This window comes from Arvicola amphibius, chromosome 3, assembly GCF_903992535.2.
Source record: "Arvicola amphibius chromosome 3, mArvAmp1.2, whole genome shotgun sequence".
NCBI lineage: Eukaryota > Metazoa > Chordata > Mammalia > Rodentia > Cricetidae > Arvicola > Arvicola amphibius.
The window spans coordinates 70,482,196-70,508,497 of record NC_052049.1 but is presented as its reverse complement, the minus strand read 5'-3'; the positions used below and the strand labels follow the sequence as shown (position 1 = coordinate 70,508,497).

The 26,302-nt window shown below is 41.5% G+C and overlaps 2 protein-coding genes across 6 annotated transcripts in view; one reads left to right on the top strand and one right to left on the bottom strand.

The window, feature by feature from the left end:
* Nucleotides 1-20,850, bottom strand: part of Arsk (arylsulfatase family member K) — a 29,827-nt gene extending 8,977 nt beyond the window's left edge. Inside the window, exons 1-7 of one of the 3 annotated variants that reach the window (XM_038321500.1) lie at nucleotides 20,614-20,728; nucleotides 18,257-18,346; nucleotides 16,936-17,065; nucleotides 14,344-14,503; nucleotides 3,922-4,204; nucleotides 2,324-2,495; nucleotides 515-739 (exon numbers count right to left, since the gene is read on the bottom strand). In XM_038321500.1, the coding sequence (XP_038177428.1) occupies nucleotides 515-739; nucleotides 2,324-2,495; nucleotides 3,922-4,204; nucleotides 14,344-14,503; nucleotides 16,936-17,005 (910 nt within the window). In that variant the 5' untranslated portion in view covers nucleotides 17,006-17,065; nucleotides 18,257-18,346; nucleotides 20,614-20,728. Of the gene's footprint in view, nucleotides 1-514; nucleotides 740-2,323; nucleotides 2,496-3,921; nucleotides 4,205-14,343; nucleotides 14,504-16,935; nucleotides 17,066-18,256; nucleotides 18,347-19,834; nucleotides 19,854-20,613 lie in introns of those variants that run through there. The other 2 variants (XM_038321501.1, XM_038321498.1) reach the window with 2 other exon arrangements.
* Nucleotides 20,851-21,007: 157 nt separating this feature from the next.
* The window catches only part of Ttc37 (tetratricopeptide repeat domain 37), a 105,631-nt gene continuing 100,336 nt past the window's right edge, over nucleotides 21,008-26,302 (top strand). The window contains exon 1 of one of the 3 annotated variants that reach the window (XM_038321495.1): nucleotides 21,008-21,076. The gene's annotated coding sequence lies outside the window, so the exon portion shown is untranslated. Of the gene's footprint in view, nucleotides 21,077-21,129; nucleotides 21,444-21,671; nucleotides 21,705-26,302 lie in introns of those variants that run through there. The other 2 variants (XM_038321497.1, XM_038321496.1) reach the window with 2 other exon arrangements.

Sequence of the window (26,302 nt, the reverse complement as noted above, 5' to 3'; positions counted from 1 at the left end):
TGCCTCAAGGTATGGCTCATGATGCAAGGTCTGAGCTGTCCCTGCCACCATACTATGCTTTTGTTCCACCATCATAGACTCTCAACCACTGAAAATGTAAGTCAATTAAATTCTTTCTTTTAATAGTAGCCTTGGCCATGGTGCTTTGTCTTAGCAATAGAAAAGTGACTGATGGGCCCTGTAGAAAGTGGAGAGATGATTCAGTAGTAGAAATACTTATATTTTAAGGAGGTGGTGGCAGAAAGTTGTAAATAAATGTAAGTAAATAAAATAAAGGTATGCATCCCAAAATCTGATGTGTCTTATTTTATAGTCATATCCAGACTGTGAATATTCTAAAGAGAAAATGACTAAAGAGAGTGAAGGCCATTAGAACTGAGGAACATTGTCCTTGTTTCTCAGGGTAAGAATCTGACTCAGAATGAGAGAGTTGCTCAAGTTAGTGGGATTCTGAGTACTTCACTTGTTTTTCTCCAGCTTTACAAACAAATATTTCCATAAACACAGTACTTACCACGCATTGTAGGGTAAATATCCACAAGAGAAACCATATTTGGTACTTGTAGGTTGGTCTTAATTCCTGGACCCATGATCAGAAGTGGAACATGGACACTGGCTTCATACATACTCATTTTATAGAACTGGCGGTGTTCCATGGCCATCTCGCCATGGTCTGAAGTGTATATAACAATAGTTTTCTGAAGAAGATCTAACTTGCGGAGAGTCAGAATAATTTCACCTACCATAGAAATCAAGAAAGTTCTTTGGGTTAGCTTTAGTTTGCGCTTTAGTTTGCCACACTAAGTTTAAATGAGCGCACTCAGAGCTTGTTGCAGTACTACTTACCACCTAAGTAAAACCTCATGGCCTCACATGCTTTCTCCTCAGCTGACACTCAGTATCTTTCAGACCACCTCTTTAGCTTCTGTCAGAGAATACTGAGACCAGAACGGCTTCTTCCTCTCAGTGCCTCAAATGGGGACAGACAGACAAGTCTGGATGTCACTCTGGACATGACTCAGATGTTAATGAGACTGCTACCACTCAAGCTTTCTGACAAGAAGAGGGGTTAGGAGCAATCCCAAATTCCCAGCTATCCCTTCTCCTAGCCCCTTGTACAACTGCCATGGTATGCTCTTAAAGCTGGCTTAGTTATGGATATCCCACCTTAAAGGAGGATGAGCCATGAGCACATAGCGGGACTTGGGAAAAACTGAGCAGAGATGTTCAGAGAGACCTTGTCTCTTTGACTTGAAAGTTGCTCCTCATTGGAATTATGGGAATCACAATAAAGCATAGTGCAGAGAAAGGAGAAAATATCTTTATTTTCTTAGATCTTGAATTTGGGGAGCGAAGGTCTTTATTAAATACATGCATTTGAAGGTCCAGCCAGAGTACAGGGAAGGCACATGGACCTCTGTTTACCATGACTTGATGCTAAGAAGCAGAACATTTTTGGAACAATAGATTGACCCAGGGGTCCTCTGAAAAAGCAGCAAATACTCTGGAAGACATTTCTATTTTATTTTATTCTTCCTGGCTGCAGCTTCCCTCCCCTCCCGTAGATATCTAAAATGCTACTGTGAAGCAAACATGAGTGTGTGCTGTGTTCACAACACCTAACCTACCATCTGCCCCTCCCCAAGACTGACATTCCCAGTATTCACAAGATCATATTGGACTTTTCTCATTTTAATTTATATATGAGTGACTGCATAAAAGTAATTTCATCTACAATTTTTTATCAGAAAGTGACTTTTTCTATCTTTACATAAAAATGTTGCTTGATAACTAGTGATATGTCATGAGCATATGTGACAAATTAAATCTGTTGGGAGAAAAGTTAAAGAGATTTTTCTACTCTTAACTCCTCTGTGTCTCTGTCGATTTAACTCCCAATGGCCACTCTCCTGAGTGTCCAAAGGTGTTTGCAAAAACCAAACTGATTCTTCTACATCAGCGTCTGGAAAGTGGAACTTTTCATCTCCTGGAAGCTAAGCTGCCGGTCACACGCCTGTCGTGTTCAGCCAAGTAAAGACAAGACCAACAGTGTTTTGATTTAAGCAGAAAACAGCTTTCTATGACTTTTTATGTATGAACAAATCTGAGAACTTATGAATAATTAAAACAGAAAGGGCTCTTTTTCTCTGTTGTTTGTGTATTTTTATGAGTCAGTATCCCCAAGGTTCTACGTCTGAGGGATTCAAGCGACTGCTTTAAGAGATCTCTGAGGATGCTCCTGCAAGCCCCGACCGACAGTCACAATGTGCTGGGAAACATCACCCCTTTCTTCCTGCGGTTGCTTATTAATTATGCCACCTACCTAGCATGGCGTCTGTCTCAGCACACATAGCATAATAAAACGCTCTAATGTTCTTAATTTCCTTCCTGGTAAACTTCCCCGTGCAGTTTTTTGTGTAGGAAGAGTAATAGTCCACAGGGTGCATTTCTGACAAAGCTGACCACTTTGGGATTTTGATGGCATCATAAGCTACCTGAAAAGGAGAAGAAAAATCTTTACACCAGCAAAGGTATAATACCTTTTCTTCCCACAGGTATCTGTGGCCAACTTCACAATGTTTCATACACAGAAGGATTGAAAAGAATGTCAATGAAGCACACAATTGTCCAAGCAGGAATGGGCTGAGTAAACCTTATTTACATGATCAGGAACAGAAGCATTTCAGATTTGATGAGCTATCTTTGAAACACAGAGAGAATTTGTCTCCCAGTTATAAACCCATGAGACACTTCACAAAAGGGGAAAATGAAAGGAAACCCAGGAAGATGAACATTCAGTAAAGAAACAAAGTGTGCCAGTGCTGAAGTGGAGTCAAACCACACATATATGAGATAACCCAAGAAAAGGATGCTCTTGGAATGCTAATGTGCATCATCTCAAAGAATTCAGATTCACAGAGTCCCGTAGGGACTGGTCACCTATCATGATCAGGATGACCAGTTTGAAGAAAAGGATTGAGAAACTGGTAAAAATATTCACACTGAAGGAACTCTATATTGGCAGCCAAAAAGTAAAAATTTAGGAAGTTGACCTAAATAGAGAAAGAAATATGACAATTTGCAAAGCCAAGGGAATATGCTTGTTATAGATCAGCTGCACAGGGGAGGCGGTGGCTCACACTGCAGGTCAGGAGCTGCACAGGGGAGGCGGTGGCTCACACTGCAGGTCAGAAGCTGCACAGGGGAGGCGGGCAAGGCCCACAATGTACCTAGTATGCTCTTTACAACATTGATACCAGACATCTCTGTGTTTTCAGCACAATGTACTAAATAATACATTTTCTTTCTCTATTGACAAATCAAGGCAAAATTTTAAATATTTTGACAGATGTTTTAAAAATTTTTAGAAAAAATGATAATTTCTTCCTTTGACAATTAAGATGATTTTTCAGTTTCCTTCCGGGTGGTTATTTTTACGTTTCTGAACTGGGGATATGAGGCCTGACCACACTTTAGACATAACGTCTCCCAATTCCTTCTTATAAACATACCATATGCAATTCTATACAGGTAACAAGCACTAATATTTTATTTTCAAAATACTATCCTTTTAGCAAACTCATTACTGTTTTAGTTTAAAAGTATAAATTCCCACTGGGCAGTGGTGGCACAGGCCTTTAATCCCAGCACTCGGGAGGTAGAAACAGGCAGGGGGAATCTCTGTAAATTCAAGGCCAGTCTGTTCTACAGAGCTAGTTCCAGGGCAGCCAGGGCTGTTACACAATGAAACCCTGTCTCCAAACAAACAAACAAACAAACAAAAAACAAAACAAAACAAACAAAGAAAAAGTATAAGTTTCCAATTTTTTCATAAAAATAATAAAAGTGAAACTGAGCTGGCACCAGGTGGCTCTGCACGTGACATGAATGTCTACTTTTGGGCACACACAGAATACTTACTTTTTCAAGCCAATACAGAGATGTTTGAAATGTAGAAGAGCCGAAGTTTTCTCCTGAAGAAGGTGAAGGGTAAGGGTGGGGCAGATTCAGTCCCAGGTAAAGCACAAATGGCTTGGTTGAGTTACTGGCTTCCTGCCTCAGCCAGTCGATGGCTTTGTCTGTATTCTGCCAGTCCCCTGCCATCACTCTCTTTCTGTTCTTGTCTGGGATAAGATTAACCACAGGCCTGCCTTCTTGTCTGAGCAAGAATGCAACGTCCCTTGTCCACGCTTCCACACGGTTACTGAGGGCATAAGAACATAAATAGTTCAGAAAACATTCATGCTGCTTTAGAAACTGGCTCAACAAATGCTGGAAAGAAACAGGAAAACAGTGTTAAGATTTACTTAAGTGTTTAGAAAACTGTATCACAACACATCTCAGTTAAAAAGGTAAATATTACAGCTTTAGAAACTATGGAAAATAATTGAATATTCATTTGTGCTAAGGTTATGACAGATTGCATAGACTAGTAATTTTTCTTACAGAAAGATATTTGATTGTGCTGGCTGGTCTTATGCCAATTTGACATAAACTAGCGTTATCTGAAAGGAGGGAACCTCAATTGAGAAACGGCTTCCATAAGATCCAGTTGTAAGGCATTTTTTAAATTAGTGATTGATGGGTGGGGGCAAGCCCCTGGTGGGTGGTGCCAGCCGCGGGCTAGTAGTCCTGAGATCTATAAGAAAGGACGTGAGAAAGCCATGGGGAGCAAGCCTGTAAGCAGCACCCCTCCATGGCTTCTGTGTCAGCTCCTGCCTCCAGGTTCCTGCCCTGCGTGAGTTCCTGTCCAGTGATGAACTTGATGTGGAAGTGTCAGTCAAATAACGCTTTCCTCCCCACGCTGCTTTGGTCATGGTGATTTAGCACAGCAATAGTAACCCTAAGTAAGACATTAGTTAAAGTATTTCATATTCCTAGTAATTTTCTTTTCCATTGACCTTTCTAGCACTTCAGTATCTTTCTCTCAGAAAGTACTATAATTTCTTTGCTTCACTAAAACTTCTGTATTTTAAAAATTCTACCTCCCCTTTGTACCTTTTGTGTTCCTAAATTCTGTGTTATAGTATGTTCCCTGTTCTAGCTTCTCTCTGGTCTGAACAGCCTTAATAGTGATGCAACTTTCTTATTTGTTATACTCTAGCTCTGTTTCTGTCTCTTTGTTAGTTGACTGACATAAGAATGACTTCAATTTTTGGAAGTCTTTAGCTGTGTCTCATGCTATTTGATGTTTTCAAATGTCTAGATTTATGGAGCTGACGTTGTTGCTTATGGAGCAATCAGCATCGCCCAGAAACCTGTTTATAGTCTCCGTTGATATAAGTGCCTCTGATGCACTCTATCAGATTAGAAAGGATTTTTAAGACTCTAGATAACAATCCCAAAACATAATACTCAGAAGAAATTTCAGACCAGAAAATGACTAGTAGCCCATGGGTAATGAGGCACACGTCTTTAATTTCAGCACTTGGGAGGGAGAGGCAGGTGGATCTCTTTAGATCTGGGGACAGCCTGGTCTACAAAGTAAGTTCTAGGAGCAGTTACAAAGGGAAACTCTGTATCAAAAGAAAAAAAAATTCTTTTCACCCGCTTATTGAAGGCAGACAAAGAAATTGAAGCAGCTATAATAAAAATATCTTTACAGAGTACATAGTTAATATATCTTAATAAAAATATCAAAGAGTAGAATTTTAACAGAATTACATGTACCAATTAATTCTAACAGATGGCAAAATCCAAAATAGGATTTTCTGGGTAAAATTCACCATATAATAAGGCATGTGACATTAGCTTCTCAGCCTTTTGTTTGCATCATTGCTAGGTGTGTCACTACATTAGGCAAGATTTTAGGGATCATAACACCCCTGGGGGTCAAAGCAGCACACTGGGATTCAAAAGAATGTGAGGAGCCAAGCACCTCCTTGTTACGAGCAGTGGTCTCTGGAAAATATTCCTGAGGGACACAACATACTGAGCTGCTCCCCTATGGAAGGACTCAGCTGTAGACAAGTATTCTGATCACTGGAGTCCCATTAACCCTATGCTCAGTCAGGAGTGAAGCCAGGCCAAGGCAAGAGCACTAGCCTTTCTGTTGATGAACTTTATTAATAACAATCCTTTTCTTCGGTCAAATTATAAAAACTTAAACCCAGCCAGCCGTATCTTTTCTCACATAAGGAAAAAATGTGATTGTATTTAACCTTTCTGAATAACGTTTTTGTCCACTGCATGTTTTTTTTTAAATTTTTAAAATTTTTTTAGTGTTGCTGGGGTTCTTTAAAAATGTTAATGGTTTGAATTTGAAATGCCACCCCACCCTGAAGGTGACCAGCCTGTGGCACCATTGGTGGTGGCGGACCCTTTCTGAAGCAGAGCCTAGGGAGAGAAAGTGAAGGGGTCACTGGGGCATCTTCTCTCTTTCCTCCCTTTCTTTGTTCCTGGTCATGGTGATGTGGAGAAGCTTCCCTCCTGTACACACTTGCCATGGTGTTCTTCTGCTTCACCACAGACCCCAAACAATAAGCCTAAGAACCATGGACTAAAGCTGTTGAAATTTCAAGTAAAAATCTCCTCCTTAAAAGTTGGTCTATCTCAGGACCGGCAACAGGAATCTCATTAGCCGGTCTTCTCATTGGAACAACGGGTCAATGTAAGTTAATTTGGCCAGCTTTATCATCACGGAAAGTTTTAAGACTTGACTTTATTTTCACCCTTTGCTAAACTGTAATTCATTTCATGCTGATACACATGGGAAATAAAACTACCTAACACACTGCCACCTAATACTGCTGAGTTTGTGTGCCAATGCTGTGTGGGTTTTCTGTGCCAGTTCTCCTGCTATAACACTGGGTACAAGTCACAGGTGTCAAGGAGTAATTTAGATAGTAACAAGTATATCTGAAGAAAAATTACACATTGAAATTGATTATGAAATGAATTTTTTTCAATATGAAGTAGCAATGTAGATAAAGCTGCAGTTTCCAGAGTCTTCCACGAGGCTCATCACCCTTGACTGCCATGTTCTGATGGTCTCCCCTCCACAATGTTTTTGTTGGAATTGTACATGCAACAATTCTTCTGTATAGAAAAATGGTAGTTCTAAATATTCTCTTGCAAATTTCTGAACCAATCTAATAAATTCTATATTTAAAAAAGGAATTCACTATTCCTTATTGTATGCTCTTTTCTCTCTATGACTAAACTTCAAATTTGTTCTTACTTTCATATTTTGATATTGGAGACTAAATCTCTATGTTCTTAACCCGATCAGCAAATATGAGAATTCTGGCATGAAGTGTGAGTGGGACTTATGATTCTTTACAGAACTTTTATTGAGAAAAAAAATAATGCAACTATGTCCATAATGGAGCTGTGAGGTAGGAGGTGACAAAGGAAATGGAGCCTGAATCAAGCAGGGCCATAGCTGGAAGTGATGCAGTAAAACAAAAAACAAGGCCCAGAGTTGAACAGGAAATCAAGTTATGATTCAGGTTGCTGAAGATCAAAGTGCCATTAAAGCCTGCCACTGAGGCCTTTGAATCCAGACTGGATTCAAAATTATTTCCTAATTCTATTACTTGATAAGTGTGTGAACAGGCTTTCCCTCCTGCACACAGACTGATAATTCAATCCGTCATCAATGCAGGCAAGTCCTTACATTACAGTCATGGTATCCTGAACAACCCCGATCTTGTGTAGGTGGGTTCAAAGGAATATTCTCCCAACGTCAAGAATTTAGTGAGTGCTTTGCATGGCAAATACTGTGCTAACATGAGGCTCCCCAATATGCACCAGAACCAAACCAAAGAACTTAATGAAAAATAATCATCATATTCAGAGAATTATACTGAGTAAAAAATCTCATTCAACTCTCAGAAAAACTTCTAAAAGGTACAAAAGTTGTCTCTGATGCTGGAAAGTAGTTAAGCTTTCTCTGCTAAGAATGCCTAAGCTACTCCAGTTGCTGGTAGGAATGCTGGTTTACCCATGCACCTTCAACTATTTATTTCAACCTCACTAGGAGATTATAAAAAGTCTGAAAATTCTCATATTCTTTATATGCCTAATTTTTAATTTTACCATTTCTAGCTTTCCATCAGAAAGAGGTGCTAAAAGAAAGGCAGTATTATTCATGGTAACTGCAGGGAGATAGAGCGAACAGACCGGCAACAACTGGAAAGATGCAGAGAGTAAATCAGGCTGTCCTTAAGGTGGGGGAAAATTAGGTCAACCAAGGAACAGTTTGGGGGAGGTAAGATGGCTCAGTAGATAAAAGCACTTGCCACACAAACTTGAAGACCCAAGTTCATTCTCCAGAACCTACATGACAGAAGAAGAGAACAGATTCTAGAATGGTCCTCTGACCTCAACACGTACCATGGCATGTGAGCATGCAAGCATCCCCTTTCTCCTCCCCCGCCACATATACACAGAATTTTTAAAAGAAGAAATTAAACGGACTCTCAAAAAATTTAACCAGACTGCCAGACACAGTAGTGCATGCCTTTAATCCAAGGATTTGGAAGGCAAGAGGTAGGTAGGTAGGTTTCTATGATTGAGGCCAGCCTGTTCTACAGAGAGTTCCAGGACAGCCAGGGCTATACAGAGAAACCCTATCTTGAAAAACAAACAAACAAAAAGCAAAGCAAAACAAACAAAAACCAATATAACCCCCCCTAAAACAACTAAAACATTCATCCACCGGAGAGAGTATAGAGAAAATGTGCTATATATACACTGGAGTAGTGCTCAGCTGCAGAAAAATGACATCCTGTCATGTGTGCTAACACAGTTGGAACTGGGCACTGTGTTACGTGAAATCAGCCAGGCACAGAAGACAAGTAGGGCATGGTCTCACTTCTTGAAAAAGTAGATCTGGAAGTTGGGACTAGATTTATGGCTCTCACAGCCTGAGGAGAGTGAGCATGGCATAAGTGGAGAAGCATACACTGCGGGATCATCATTATAACAACGTCCTAAGAAGAAAGCCATCCTGCTTTCCTATTACGTGGTGGGGTATGCAGATATTTACCAAGCATTTCAGAATATTAAGGACTCTGGGAGTTTTTGCCCTGAGAAGGGATGTATGAGGATACAGTGATGGTCAGCTCTGACAGTCAAGTTGACAGGATCTAGAATCACCAACGAGACTAACCTCAGGGTACCTCTGAGCGAAAACATCTAGATTAGGTTAACTGAGGTGTGAAGAATCACTTAATGTGGGCAGTGAGAAGGCACCAGGCAGAGGTGCAAACAGCACCAAGCCTTGGTGAGGTAGGGTACCCTAGGTGAGTGTGGGCTTGGAGCTGGGGGCCCGACCTGCATGGCTGCTCCCACTTACCTCGACTGGCCTTGTCACAGCCAATCCCCTCTTCCCCCAGCTCTGCACTTTCGGTTTACCATTTGTTCATTCCCTAGTGAGGCTGGACTGCTGCCTCCATCCTGGCCAGCTCCTGAGCCCTCCAGCAGGCAAGGTCTGGGCAGGCTAGAGTTGGCCAATAAGAAAAGGGCACATCCTGCAACTCCTCCCTCTCCTGAGAGGCAGCACCTTCCTTGGGCTGAGGTCTTGAGGTCTTGTAATGAATAAGAGAAGGAAGTGAGCCAAGCAGCAGCTTCCAGCCCTCTCTGCTGGCTGACTCAAGATTCAGGGTTATGAGCAACTCACGTTCTTCTTGTCCTGACCTCCCTGATAGGATGAACGGTCCCTTTGAACTGTGAGCCAAATCCCACCCTTTCTCCCCCACGTTGCTTTTGTCAGGTATTTTATGCCAACAAGGAGATAAGTAACTAATATGGAGACAAACCATGATTTGTGTATTATACAATGTATACATTTTATAGAAACATTTCATGTCACGCCATAAATAAGAATATTGTCCTAATTACTTTTCCATTGTTGTGATAAAACACCATAACCACGGTAACTTATAAAAGAAAGCATTTATTTAGGGTTTATAATTTTAGGGGGCAAGGACCATCACGGCACGGATCATGGGAGCAGGCAGACAGGCATCATGCTGGGGCAGTAACTGAGATATTACTTCTTATTTCATAAGCAGGAGGCAGAGAGAGCTAACTCAAAATCTACCTTCAGTGACACACCTTCTCCAAGGCCATACCTCTTAACCTTTTCCAAACAGTTCCACCAAAAGGGACCAACATATGAGCCTATGGGGACTATTCTCATTCAAATTACTACATTCTCTTCCCTGACTCCCAAAGACTTGTGGTCATATCATAGCGCAAAATTCATTTAGTCCAACTTTAAAAAGTCCTTATAATCTGTCACAATCTCAACACTATTTAAAAGGTCCAAGTCCAGAGTCTCTTCTGAGACTCATGGCAATGTTAACAGTAAATCACAATCAGCTTACATACTTGTCATATATAATAGCACAGAGTATATATTAGCTTTCCAAAAGAGAGGAATGGAGGCATACTGAGGGAATATTACTGAGGGAATATTACTGTGGGACTATTCCTGAAGGAATACTGGACCCAAGCAGGACCAGAACCTATCAGGGCAAACTCTAGATCCTGTAGCTCCTTGACTAGAGTCAATGGCTTCGATGGCTTAACATGTCCAGCTTTGCTGACTGCAGCACACTTCTCTCGGTTAGTCTGGTCCCACTCCCTGTATGCAGGTCCCTGGCAGACACCCCAAGGTTCTGGTGTCTCCAACACCATCCAGGCTTCACTATTTTAGCTTCACCCAAGGCCTGTCTCTCAGGGCCTCCATGCAGGGACTCCACTGAGTTTCCTTAATCGCAGGCCGAGGAAGATCCCATGATCCTTTATTCCTGTACCCTTCAGAACTCTATGCTGCCAGGTCTGTGTGCTCGCTTGGGATGGAAGTTGGCCCCTCCCTGAATTATATTTGCCTATATATTTTCCTTGATAGCTGCTTTTAAGGAGGAATAAAAATTTTCCACAAATTGCAGGGTTAGCGGGGTAGGACCTCGTCTGAGCCGCTGCCACCATTCAACTTTGACTCCATCGGCTTTGGCTCTAACATGGAATCTCCTGCTGCTCAGTCCTCTAGCTGTGCATTTTGGGTTTCCCTTTGCCCTGCTCATTCTCTTTTTATATAAACCTGCATAACAAGCAATAATACCACAGAGTCAACATTAGGTTGTCTTGAAATGTCCTGGACCAAGAACATCATTCACTGTTTTTCAGTTTAGACTCAGGCAAATTTGGAGACAATGTCAGGAAGCAGCCATATTTTTGCTAAAATATCATAAGAATAGCAATTTCTAATATTCTTCTCCTCTGAAACCTTGAGCTGGGCCTCTATAAATCCACACTGCTCTCTGTAATACTGTCTTCCAGGCTCCTGTGAGGATGTCCCATTAATCCCCATTTACAGCATTCAATGGCTTTCCTAATCCAATGCCCTCAGGTCTTCCAAATTCCCTGCACAAGCAGCATGATCAGACCTGTCTCTGCAGCAGAACACTCCCCGATTCCAGTTTCTGTCCTATTTACTTTTTGACTGCTGTGATAAGACACTATGACCAAGGCAACTTATCAAAAGGCATTTATTTGAACTTACAGTTTTGGGGGTTATGATAGTCATGGCAGGGAGCACTACAACAGCAGGCATCAGAGAGAACTAAGTGGGAATTGTGTGAGCTTCTGAAAGCTCAAAGCCCATGCCCAGTGACACACCTCCTCTAAGTAGGTCAAACCTCCCACCCTTTCCTAGTCATTCTACCAACTGGGGGTCAAGTATTTAAATATATGAGCCTATGGGGGCAGCTCTCACTCAAACCACCACAAGTACACCTTCTCTATAAAAATAAAGGGGAATATTTTCAGGAGAAATTTGTGCAGTTCCATGAAATAATGGGAAATGTAAATCACTTCAGAAAGGCAGGAGTTGTAAGGCTTGTAGACTGGATCCACATCACTCCAATCTTTCTACAGAACAGATGTTTATTCTGCACCAGGAACTGCCAAAGACAATTTCATTTATTCCTGTTACAGTATCTTCAATGTTAGCCCAGATAAGACTCAGCTGTTCAGTAAGTGAACAGATTCCAGTTTACAAATAGGAGTCCCCAAACTTAAGGGAAATTAAGTAATTTGCCCAAGGTGAGAAGGATGGTAAGCAGGATAACTTCACTCCCCATACTGCATGTTGTTTGCCCTCCTTTCTGCTAAATTCTTTTTTTAAAATTTATTTATTACATATACAGTGTTCTGTTAACATATATGCCTGCAGGCCAGAAGAGGGCACCAGATCTCACTACAGATGGTTGTGAGCCACCATGTCGTTGCTGGGAATTGAACTCAGGATCTGTGGAAGAACAATCAGTGCTCTTAACCTCTGAGCCATCTCTCCAGCCCCCTCTGCTAAATTCTTAAGGCAAAGCAGAAACAGGGCGAGATTTTACCCAGAAGGCCACCCTGGACAACAGTGCCTGTTGAAAGCACGTTAAGGACATGCATTAGCGGATGGCATGAATCCAGAATGTTAGTGGGCCGGGTCACACAAACCACGCTGGAGGCCACTGATAACTCAGGGAGGAATGACAGGAGCCTGAGAGGGGCAGATGGTCAACAAGCTGGGGATGCTCTCCAGCAGAAGGGATACCACCGTGATGGGAGACAGAAGGGGGCAGACGGTGAACAAGCTGGGGATGCTCTCCAGCAGAAGGGACACCACAGTGATGGGAGACAGAAGGGAGGAAGGAGGTTAGGATGACTGCTCAACTTGTAGAATGGCTATATTTTAGAGTTTAAACAGAGATGGAGAGAAATTTAATATTAGAAATAACAGCAAAATAATACTCAGACTATTCTAGCATTGGTTTAACCACAAACTCACTGCACTACCTCCTTAGGGCTTGCTTAGTAAGTTACCACAGAATGAATCACTTAAAGCAGAATGTGCGCTTCTCACCTCTAGATGGGAAGTCTGAAGTCAGCCTTCAGAGCCACATTCCTGCTGAAGGTTCTCTGCCAGACTGTGCTGTGTCTTCCTGGTTGAAGGTGACTCCAGCGATTCTGTCACATCTGACTTGTTGCTAGCACTCCAGTCTCTGCTTCTGCCCTTAACTTTCCTCTCTGTGCATCCGTGCCTTTCCCTTCTTTCAATAAGAGTTTATCCTAAGTACAGAGTGTCATCTTGAGACCTCTAACTAGTTATATCTGCAGTTAGGATCTATTTCCAGATAAGATAACATTCTGAAGTTCCAATGAAGTTTGGGTGGAACGCTGTTCAATTCGTCACCCTGACTCAAGGCCTTATGACATTTAGTTTTCAATTCTCTCACTTGCCATCGCTCCTCACTATTAATATTGTCACTCTCAACGATCACTTTCTAGGTACAAGGTGCTGCCTAGTCTTCTGTTTTTGTTGTGAGTCCCTAGTGTTAGGGAACCGATGACCACACCCAGGTTTGTAGGAGGAACTTTAGGACTTGGGATATGTTTTCACATCAAAGTGCACAAAGCAAACAGCACAAAGAGAAGCAGGGGTGAAGAAGCATAGGCACAAGCTTCTGTGCAGAGAGCTCAGGGCACACCCAAATCTCCCAGTGTGGAACTGTGATGGTGTGGGAAGTGCTGCCTCTAGTCCATGCATGTGCAGAACCCTGGTGACTCAGACACACCATACCAAAAACCTGTCTCTGAAAAAAGCTGACTGTTTAACATAAATTGCACCACACAAACACCCCAGCACATGCCTACAGTCACAGAAAGGTGGAAAACATCCTTGAAACCTGAGTTTCCGGATACCAGCCAGGGCCAACCATATTGTTAAGGTAAATTTCAGGCCTGCACGGCAGCACTTCCCTGCTCTTCTTGTCAGCACATTAGCGGAGTTCAGCGAGCACAGGCGTGTTCAAAATTACTAGAATTCAAACTACAGTAGAGAGAGAAACTAGAATTCAAAATAGGCCACCACAGTGCGCAGCTGCTTGTTTGTTTCTGTGGTGGTGTGGATAGAAACCAGGGCCCTGTGCATGCCAAGCGCCTTCTCTACCCTGGAGCCAAAGCCCTAGCTAAGTTAGCTGCCTGCCATGAGAGAAAAGTTACAATAGTTTCAAGTTCTACAGAACTCTCAAAGGTAAATAGGCTACTGTTACAAAGACTGTAAAATGAAAAAGATATTATATAACAGAAACTCACAAAATAATTCAGAGGCTAAGCTATTTCACGAATATTTAAATCCATTAACTATAGATATTAATGTTTTAGACAAAAAAACCATCAGAATATCAACAGTTTAATATTTTAAGAAGATTAAATGAGGTTAAGCTTTAGCCAAATTGGCATACTGAGGGAGTAAGAGAATTACTCTCAGCCCTGTGGTAAGGTAAGCATGCAGAGTCCATGAGTGTGCAGCAGAGGGCGGGTTTGCATTCATCTTACCTAACGGAATGATGTCCCCAAGTATAGTCTAGTTTTCCAAACTTCTGAGTCTGGTAGCCATGCTTCTCCAAGACATCCATCCATGTTGTATAATTTGGATCAAGACCCTTAAAATTATTCCAAGATTCTGTTAAGTGAGTGAAGAGGCCACTCCACATCGCTGAGGGGAAAAGAGAAATGAAAGGAACTGATGAAGATAAAACTTAATCACCACTGGCTGTTTCAGTCTGTGATCAGGAATAAGAAACGCCATCAGCTTCAGCAGGTCCCGGGCATTTCTCACTTGTACTCATTTTATTGGACGGCAAGCCCTACAAGGATTTCTATTCACCAAGACCTGGAGGTTAAGTTGATTAAGGTATTTGTTGGATTTAAGGCTGGAATTAAATATAAAGCTTACACATCATTAGTGTTTTTCAGTCAGAAAAGCTTTCTGTAAGTATTTTTTCTAGTTTTTTTAAACCATAAGTTAGAGTACTGAAAATTATAGACATCATTTTCCTTACGTTTCAAGGATTTTCCTATTCATTATCTTTTCACTAGGTTTTTCTAAGAAAAAGAAAGAAAAAGAGATGCTATGTGTCCTCATTTTCTCAAACTTTAGTAAACACCTCCTTTCCTGTTCTCATTTCTGCGTGCACACACAGTAGGTTTCCTGTTCTCACTTCTGGGTGCACACACAGTAGGTTTCCTGTTCTCACTTCTGGGTGCACACACAGTAGGTTTCCTGTTCTCATTTCTGTGTGCACACACAGTAGGTTTCCTGTTCTCATTTCTGGGTGCACACACAGTAGGTTTCCTGTTCTCATTTCTGTGTGCACACACAGTAGGTTTCCTGTTCTCGTTTCCGTGTGCACACACAGTAGGTTTCCTGTTCTCATTTCTGGGTGCACACACAGTAGGTTTCCTGTTCTCATTTTTGGGTACACACATAGTAGGTTTCCTGTTCTCATTTCTGTGCGCAAACACAGGTTTCCTGTTCCCATTTCTGAGTGCACACACAGTAGGTTTTCTGTTCCCATTTTTGGTGCACACACAGTAGGTTGGAGGTGCTTTCTTTCCTCTGTGTGTGCATGTCAAGGGTATCTCCCTAAACAGTTTTTGAGGTAGGGTTGCTCTCACTGAATCAGGAGCTTGCCGTTTGGTTTGCTTGACTCGTCAGCAAGCTTCAGGGATCTCTCTGTCTCTGTCTCCCCAGTTCTAGCATTACAGGCAGGCATGCACTGCCACACCCAGTTTAATATTATTTTTAGATACGCAGGTGTTGGGTATTCACACTCAGGTCTCTCGCCTGTGGGTAAGCACTTTATCAAGTGAGCCATTTTCCAAGGCCCTCCTTTCTTTTCTGACATAACAACACACTTACTGAGAGGTGGGGTTTGAGTTACGGTAACCATAGTCTGGTACTCTCAAGTTATTCGACCTCTTCGTTTTAGTTTTCTTCTGCAAATTGGGCTAATGACAGTAACCATGCTCATGGAAGTATGAGGATTATATACAAAATATTAGACGATATTTAGAATATCACCAAACATAGCAAGAATACACTAATCAGTTTTATCACTATCATCCCTTGTCAAAATATGCTTCTTTTCAGAAAGACCACTTTGCGAGACCTTTAGAGTCTACGAGCCACTTTCTCATACTGTTTCAGTTGACAACCATATTTGCACTGTGTGGCTGAGGACCCTGGGCTACTTCCTTCACAGGGTCCAAGAGGTTTAGAATCAGCTTACCCATCATGGGCTCCTTCTAGTCAACACAGGAGAGAAGTTAGCTAACATGTTTTTACATATGATGTATCTTATCTTTCATCATTGAAATATCAATTAGGATAATAGGTTTCCTTTAACTGTTGGTGACCAGACAGTTCACAGTGCTGGAAATAAAGTGACCATGGTGACAACTGAAATCACAGAGACTCTCATCTCAGAGGTTCCATGGCAGATGACCACAGGCCGCATGGACAGACGCAAAGGAGAGCAACGTCTAGACAAGAGTCTTAAGAACAAATTTTCACTTTCTAAACTTATGGCTTATGGTCACCTGCTCACCATCCAAACCATGGCTGTCTGCTAAATCATTATAGTCAGGTGAGCACTGAGACTCGTGATGGACGTGAATGGTGACAGCAGAGGAAGCAATGAAGTATAAAGTCTGCAATCACTGGGAACTTAAGATACACACGAACATGAGTTCTGCCTGGGAAGAGTCTCCAGAGAGCCGCTGACTCTTCCAAAGCCTCGTGGAAAGACATCCTAGACACGGAACTCTCTGAGGCACGAGTACCTGCTCATCTGCTTGACAGCCAAACAAAGAAATGAAACAGCAACACAGGAACTAGACAGCATCCCACGCAAGAAAACGTTTTTCTTCCGAGAAACAAGAAATTAAATTCAATTCTAAAACAAATTCTTCAGACAAATTAGAAATTCAAATGACCCCAACATTCACACCATAGAACACACAGCAGTTACCCTGAGGTATTTTTTATTAGGTACCAGATGTGACTTTACAATAGGTTTTTGGGTATGATATTTCACATGTAGACATTGTTTTAGGGCTCAGCCCTTTCCATTAGCATTGTCGTACCTGCACGAGACGGACAACAGATGGGAGAGTTAGTGTAGGCATTCAGGAAGGTGGTGCCATGTGCTTTCATCAAGCCGATAGAGGGAAGTTTTACTACCCGACTTCCGGGTTGAAATGTTAGTCTTCCATCCTGAAATAAAGAAATCCAGCCACTGTTGATCATCACGTACACAGAGAAAGCAGAGGACAATTTTAGATATCCATTCTCACCCTTCCACTTTAACTTTTATTGTGCAGACAGCAAACTCAGACCATCAGTATAGTGTAGTGCTCCATTTTGACCTCTGAGCTACCGCATCCCAACCTAGTCTCTCATCTTCCTACAGTCTCTCTCCTTGAACAGGAGAGGTGGTGGCAGCAATGTTCTTTTCATTTCTATCTGCACTTGCACACGAAAGTGTGCTACTTTATGAGGCTGCTTCATTGGGCTGTTACTCATACTTAAACCAATATTGGGATACAAAAACCAAAGACAGGAAGCTAGAAAATTCGGGTTGTTAAATTAAGAAAAGAACATGAAATGCTAAAATCCAAGAAGAAGGAGGAGGAGAAGGAGAAGAAGAGAAGGAGAAGAGGAGAAGGAGGAGAAGGAGGAAAACGAGGAGAAGAGGAGGAAGAGGAGAAAGAAGAAAAGAGAAGGAAAGAAAGGAGAAGGTGAAGAGAAAAAGGAGAAGAGAAGGAGGAAAAGGAGGAGAAGGAGAAGAGAAGGAGGAGAAGGAGAAGAGAAGGAGAAGAGAAGAAGGAGGAGAAGAGGTAAAGAAGTAGAAGAGAAGGAGGAAAAGGAGGAGAAGGAGAAGGAGAAGGAGGAGAAGGAGAAGAAGAGGAAAAGAAGTAGGAGAAGAGAAGGACGAGAAGAGGAGAAGAAACCCAACTCATTGGATAAAAACTATTACTTCCTACTATTACTTCAAATAAGAATAAATTTGTTTGGGGGCTGGAGAGGTGGCTTAGCCAGTAGGAGTACTGCCTGCCTTTCTAGAGCACCTGGGCTCTGTTCCCAGAGACCTCATGGTGACTAGCACCTGTCTAATCGGTCTAAATTCCAGCTCATGACACCCTTGTTTATGTTACCCAAACCAATTTCCCTTTAATTTTCAACACAAAATTTACAACCCCAAAGACTTCAATATGTTTGTATGAAATCTCAGGAAGAATAAAAAGCAAGCACTGAGCAATGTTATAAGAATCTAGTACCTAAATAAGACTGGAGAGAGTTTTATGCTCAAATTCATTTGCATATATTAAGTTAAAGTGCTTCTTGGAAAATTCTTTTGGAGAATGAAAAAATAATTTAAAAATTATTTTAATAAACTTTAAATACCTGTGTGTTTATGTGTCAGGCACCTTGTAACATCTGAGGATACAATGGTGAGACAGAATAGAGTCCCATTCTCAGGAAACTCACAGCCCACTGGGAGAGGTAAAAAGAACACTAGTAAATTAACTTGGATGATGCCCAGTCTTCGCTTTCTGGGTGTTGGGGTCAGAGATAGACATTACCATGCCCTTTTTTTTTTGTGGTGCTGCTGGTTGATCTCATGCTAGATGAGGACTGTACCAAATGAGCTACAGCACAACTGTGGCTCTGGTTCTAACTTTCCAATTGCTGCTTCTGAGCCATGGCATCATTCCAGACCAAAGGAGAAGTTTAGAGGTCATGCACTGTTCTAGTGTATCCTATTGCTGGGACAAACACAACCATGACTTAAGGCTTCTAGCATAATATTGCTATGAATAGTCATGTAGAAGTTTTTGTGTGAACTATGTTTTCATTTCTCCTGGACACAAATTCATAGGAACAGAATTGCTGGATTGTATAGTAACTCTAGTTAGTTTCTGGAAAAACTGTCAAATGCTTTCCAAGGTGGCTTTACCACTTTATAAACATTCTCCACAGCAGTGTACGAGGTTTCCAATTCCTCCATAGTCTCACAAACTGTGGTCATTGTCTATCATGTGCATGCGTGCGTGTGTGCGTGCGTGCGTGTGTGTGTGTGTGTGTGTGTGTGTGTGTGTGTGTGTGTAATTAGGATACGGAAGAACTTCTTATATGTTAACTGTACAAAATATCGCAATGGTTTCATACTTTGATCATATCTACCTCCTCCCCCTCCCGGGGACTCCCTGTATCTTCTCAAATAATCCCCTCATACTTTCATGCCTTCTTGATTCTGGCTATCCTTATGGGAATGAAATGGTTTGATCTACATAGAGTCTCACTATGGTTTGAGCTACTAATGATTATCAATGCTAATAAACGTCTTATGTGCTTATTGGCCACCTGTTTATATTATATGGGGAAATATTTTTCAAATCTTTGGCTCCTTTTAAGTTGCCTAATCCAACATTATGAAAATTTATACTTCCATTTTCATGATGAGGGCTGGAGAGATGGCTCAGTGGTTAAGAGCACTGACTGCTCTTCCAGAGGACCTGGGTTCAATTCCCAGCACCCACATGGCAGCTCACAACTGTCTGAAGATCCAGTTCTAGGGGATCTGACACCAATGTACATAAAAAAAAATAAAAAGTTAAATAAACCATTTTCATGATGAAGTCTTTAATTCATGAATTCATTTTAAATTAATTTTTACACATGGTGGAAGACAGGGCTCAATTTTGTTCTTTTAATTTAATTTGAGATTAAATATGTGGATATTTAATTTCAGCATTACTTGTTTATCAGAATTTATTTCTAGACTCTTAAATCGATTCTATTGCTCTGAATATTTGTCTTTCTGCCTGTAGCATATTATTGTGATTATTGTAGCTTTGTCATAAGCTTTGAAATTGAAAAGAATAATGTTTTATCATCCTTCTTTTTCAAGAAAGTACTTTTTTTTTTTTTTTTTTTTTTTTGTCTTTTTGAGACAACAGTCCTGGCTGTCCTGAAACTTACTCTGTAGACCAGGCTTTCCTTGGAACTCACAGAGATCCTCCTGCCTCTGCCTCTCAAGTACTGGGATTAAAGGCGTGCAGCTCCATTTCCTGGCAAAAGTAGATTAAATTATAACAACTAATATTTAAATCACTGGTAACACAATTATTAAGTGTCAAGATCAGTGGTTCTCAATCTTCCTAACGCTGAAACTCTTTAATACAGTTCCTCATGTTGTGGTGACACCAAAGCATAAGATTGTTTTGTTGCTACTTCATAACCGTAATTTTGCTACTGTTACGAAACGCAACCTAATCTGATATTTCCGATGGTTTTACACAACCTCTGTGAAAAAGTGGTTCGAATCCCAGAGGATTACAACCCATACATAGAGAACCGCTGGTTTAGAAAATTAAATTTCCTTCATTTCTTACCCAAACATTAATTTTTGCAAGTGTGGGTGACCAACACGTCATTTTGGAAAACAAATAAGCTTTTATGGAAGTGCACAATGCATTTCCCTTCTTAACTGACTTTAACCAGGATACAGGCTAAACATTAATTAATAATGACAAAAATGCTTTGGTGGACCTAGTCTGGTATTAAAAAGTGAAAATCTCCGCCCGTAGTGCGCGGGTGTAGTCTCTCTAGAGAGGTTGAGGCAGAAGGATCGCCAGAGCCTTTTTACTATTACTTTGCAAGTGTGCACAGGCGGGACCTCTCAACCCCAGGGTCCGCTCTCCCTGTCGGCTCTCCGCAGGCTGTAGGCGGCGTCCTTTCGCCGTCCTCCCTCTACTTACGAAGGAGTCACTGGCGACCAGCACCACATTGGGCCTCTGAGCCACTCGCAGCTTCTGCTCTTGGGTTCCGGGGGCGGGCGCCGCGAGCGCAGACGCCGCGACCACACACACCCACAGCGGCAGCATCGCCTGCAGGGGTGTGCAGACGCGGCCACAGAGCCGATCTCCTCTGAACTGCTGCCCAGCGACGAGCAGGGATAGGACCCTGAACTAGCAGTTTGGATTCCGTCTACTGAAGTAACGTGGGGGGGGGGGGGGGGAGGGCACCGCAAAACTACAACTCCCATCAGGCTCAGAGCATGCGCATGCGCAAGGATGGAGTCCCGCTTTCACTCTTAACCCATGTAAAGACCATTTTAATCAAATCTCGAGCTAGTGATCGCTCAGCTACTTCGCCTCACCAAAGCGATGCCTGGAGAAATGCGCATGCGCTTATACTTTGCGGCGGTCCAGCATGTGCCAGGTGGGTTCTGGTTGCTTTCGCTTTGAGCAGAAGTTAAAATTTAAAGGCAGTTGAAATGCCTTTGGGGGGGAAGGGATTGTGCCGGGAGGTGCTGCTAGGGGTCGTCCTCCTTTGCACGGGACAGCGTGACCGAATGTTCCCTGGCATAGTGAACTTGGCGGTGATGAGGTGGCAGTGCTTCTGTCACTAAGTTGGATGGGCTGTGCTTCTCTGGCCAAGGCCGGGCCTCCTCAGGTGTGGGCCGGGTAGGGGTTTGGATCTCCTGCGGCTCCAGAACCCTGGTCACGCAGCCTGCCTCGTCTGATCGCCTCTTTTGGCCGGGGCACTAAGGACTATGCTGGTGGTGTGCGGTGAGGAGCCGGGCATTGTAAGTTTCAGTTTCCAGATACGGGAAAGATTGGCTGCTCTTTGCCAAGTCGCAAGGGGGCGGGGTTAGTGACAAAGAGGAACAGGTTCGAAAAGAAAATGTGGGCTGTGTGACTTGTGTTGCTAATTGACGTAGGCTCGAAGCACAATAGCTGGGTGCAGGATAATGCTATTTCTCTTTTGATTGTTAGATTCCTTTGGAGAATTCCAGAACAGCAAGTTTCTATCTCAAACTCAAATTCTTCACTTATTATAGCTCCAGGTACATACACTTGTACATTAAACCAATTGTTTTGATTTTTTGACAAGAAGGAGAAGTTCTATTTATTTAAAAACTTAACTATAATATCTGACGGCATTTTGTACGGAATAATTGTAATGAGGAAATACATATTTAATGCATAGCGGTATGTGCTGAGTGGTCTTAAGCCTTACTACGTATTTACTATGTAACTTTTTTTTTTTTTTGTGGAATCTATTTTGTAGCCCCCTCTTACTACTTTGTAGACGGTCAGACAGGGAGGTTAAATGACTTTTCTAGGGTTTGTGCAAGGAAACTGTTTGAAGAGTCAGTGCCCTAACTCAGAGATACTTTGTCTCCAGTTGCAAATTTTTATGAGTCTACTGAATCTCATCTCTATTAGTGAAGCAGAATTGTGAGTATAGTGTCACCCTACAGATGTGTGTGGGTGTTCAAAAACACACTCTTTGTCTCTGAGGAGTTTACACTCTTGGGGAAAAGAACCTAACAAAGTACAGTAAGAACAGTTGTCCAGGTAGATTGCCTCCTAAACAGGGCACATTCCCCAACATTATGTTGAGTTAATTTGGATTGTAGAACATATTTTACAGAATCAATATCAACTGACATTTAGATTTAGAAAAATTATATTTAGCTTTCTTTTTGGCATAGTATTGGTTCTTTGACTACTAATATTTCCCGAGGGCTTTGTCAGGCCCTTCTTTTGATGACAGGAGCACAACTTTTTCTCCTTGTTACTGCCCTTGCTGTGTGAGTGAGAGCAGGTGCTTTAGTGGGTTGATGCAACACAGATATTTTGGGGACCCAGAGACAAAGTGTTGCTAGAATCTAAGAGGTTCAGTGGGCCTAGTCCTTACTTCTTCAACTTTCCTGATGGTAAACATTTCTTTGAGCAACTCGTCCCACATTTGTGTAGGTTTAAGTATTACAAGTTCTGATTTTGAGAGGGACAGCTGCATTTATTGCTCTTCAATTTTACATGGCCAGAAGCCTGCCTTTCCACTTCCTCTCCATTAGTAGCCTTTTCAGACTTTCCCCAGTTCTTCAGATTTCTTCATTCTTTAATGACTGTCTTCTGAACATAGAATGTTCAACAAAAGTTAATCACTAGTTATTCTGTGAGCAAAGGAACTTTTATGTGTGCATGGGTTTATGTAGCTAGATAGCATTCAGGATTGGAGCTCTGGTTTATGACTGATATAACAAAATACCATAACAAATTTATTTTCTCTTAATTCTGGAGTTCAGAAGTCCAACACCAAAGAGTTGTAACGTTTGATTTCTTTTGAGGCCATTGTTACTGTCTTGTCACCTCTATATGTCTTTGCCTGATCTGTCTTCTATGCATGTGCATCCTGGTATGTCTAAATTTCTTTTGAGAGTGACAGATTGGATCAGGTCTTCCTACATAACCTCATTTAGCTTTCATTACCTTTGTACTTTGTAAATACTGTTGTATTCTGAAATGCGGGGGACTGGTACTTTGATTGTGAATTTTGGGGGTGTTATGTGTCTTCCTGTGGAAACATGAACAAACATCTATTTACTCCAGATAGGGCACCAGCAATAGATCAAAATAACTCTATCATTGTTCATTGTTCAGTTTGCTGAACTAATGAATTTTTGGGCTTACTTACGAGCATGGGTGAGGCCTTACTTGGAAAATGGATGAGTCAAAGGTTGCTGCATCACTGAAAAGCCCATTCCAACATGGGTGATAATTCCAGAAGGCTGTGTTCTTGAAGCTCACTGTACAACTACTTGGAGAGTATCCTGCCCCACATATGTTACTGCTTATTTTACCTTGTGGGAAGAGCCTTGTTAATCATGTATGTTTCAGGTGATTTCTGAGACTTGTGAATCTTTTATTTCTTGAGCATAATAAGCTTCATTTACTTTCTGAGTCTTAAGCATCCCTCCAGGATGGAATGTTTTAATTTGGAAAAAAATTACTATATAACACAGGGGATACAATTATTCCCACAACAGGCTCAGATCTGTATTGTTTATGATCATTAGCTAATGATTTCTATGTTGGGTTCAGGTTGCTTTAGTAAAAGTACTTTACTCTTTAGATGTTAGGTCTTCAGTTGAACAGTCTGGGTCTAGCTTATGGTCTTCTGCAGGTCTTTTAATATCCAATGTAACAACAGAATTTCCTAAAGAATTTCCAGTCAGTTTTGGGAAACATACAGATATACATCCTTGTAAGTATAATAAGACTAGAAAGGTATTAAAAAGTATGAGTAATGTTTGAATTAAATAAAAACCACAAAAGCAGTAATTCCAAGTTATGTTCTGGAGCATGCTAGTGTTTTTAAAATGTCATCTGGTTGCTGCATTAGCTTGTTGGGGTGTTAGGGTTTCCCAGAGGCTTTAAGGTGGCAGTGTACATTGAGACTGAAGAGTGAGATCTTTGTGGTAAACACAAATTTCCTGCACCACGGAGTAATACCTGCAAGCATGTTCTTTGAAATATACTTTTGGAAATGCTGGCATAGGTCATAAATGTTACAGGATCAGACTAGTGTCAGTTTGGTATGGGTCAGGTTGTATAGTTGACATTTCACCTTGGACTTTAATTTTGAGTAACATGAGAATAGGCAGAAATGAGAGTAAGTAGAATGAATGGTTGGGAGAAGCACTGATACACAGAAAACTGGAGGACTATCCAAGAGTGATGTGTGAGTACTGAGACATTCCTTTGCTGATCTAGAGTTTGTTACTAGGTCATGGTGTGTCTTATATGTACTACTCAACAAGATTGTGTCCTAGTTAGAGTTCCTGCTGTTACGGTGAAACACAATGGCCAAAGCAACTTGGGGAGGAAAATCAGGACAGGAACTCCAGCAGTGCAGGCAGGAGCTGATGCGGAGTCTATGAAAGAGTGTGGAAGAGTGAGGCTTAGTGGTTTGCTCCCTGTGGCTTACTCTGCCTGCTTTTTTATAGAAACCAGAACTACCAACTGAAGTGTGGTCCCACCCACAATGCATTGGGCCTGCTCCCAGCAGTCACTAATTAAAAAAATGCTCTTAGCATGCTTGCCTGCAACCAAATCTAATGGAGGCATTTGAGGATCTCTTCCCCCAATGACTTTAACTTTTGTCAAACTGAAATAAAACTAGCCAGCAGAGATTGATTATATTTAAGGGGCTCCAAGCAATATGAATCTTGCTTGTGGACACTTACTGAATTGGAGAAGAACACACATCTCGGTGGAACAGTGTAAAAGTTCTACTGTGTTCCAGTTGAGTAGATCAGGATAGTGCAGGCTTTTTTACTAGTACTTATGTCCTGGCTTATTTGAAGAGGACATACTCAGTATTTGTTGGCAGTTAAGCAGGCAAGAAACTCACCTCTTCAGAGAGCAAGAGATGAAGTTGCAGATAGGCTGAGCAATTTTTTTAAACTTAAAAAAATATGTCTGTGTACTGTATTTACATCATTTCAGCACTTCCCTGCCTTTCGTGTCTTCCTGTGATCACCTCCTATATTCGAAGACTGCTCATTCATTTCCTGGCCGCCCAGACCCAAATAATAACACAGAAACAATATTAATTATAACACTGTTTGGCCAATAGCTTATATATTTTTAGCTAACTCTTATATCTTAAATTAACCCATTTCTATTAACCTGTGAATCACCACAAGGTTGTGGCCTACCAATAAGGTTCTGGCTGGCAGTTTGCATCTTTTTTTTTTGGCAACTACATGGCGTCTCCTCAACTCCACCTACTCTCTACATCTCTGTTTGGATTTTCTGCCTCGCTTTCCTCTGTTAAGCCATTGGCTGAAAACAGTTTCTTTATTAACCAATGGTAATAAAACATATTCACAGCATACAGAGGGAAATCCCACATCAACCTCCTCTCAAATTCATATCCTTTTTTCTTAATTATTACTGTTATACACACATATATAGAAATGAATATATACATACAACCTGCTGACTCAATTTATTGTTGCTCATATGTATATATTGTTAGGGTGGACCACTTGGTATCGATAGCCAATTAGTGGTTTCATTCCTCTCAGCAGTCATTAATTGCCTATTTCATCTATAGGCAGAAATCTTTGAGATTTCCACTCTCCATGATGGCATGTCAGCTAGTGTTGTCATTACCCAGGTCTTGTTTAGGTAACTATATTGTTTTGAGTTCATGGAGACACCTTCCCTGCCATAGATAGACAACACATGTTTGCAGCAGATGTCCTGGTGCTTGAACTCTTATAATTTGATAGCTTCTGGGTGAGCCTTGGGTGTAGGGTTGTGTTGTAGATGAATCAAATGGGGTTGAGCAACTGCAGTCAGTTGTTCTAAGCATATTGACCAGTTATAGCTTTCTGTGATGGTTTCCAACTCTTGCAAGAGAAGCTTCTCAGATGAAGGGTGAGAGCTACACTGTCTGTGGGTATAAGGGTAAGTATTAGGAATGTGGTTAGAGGGGAAGAGAAAAATGCAGCCTAGAAATTATTCAGGTAGGGAAGTGGTAATGGTAGGATTTTCACTAGGCTCCATGGCCTCCCAGGCATGGGGAGTTGCTAGGCTTGTAGTCAGAATGAATTCCTTCCTATTGTGCAGATCTTACTCTAATTAG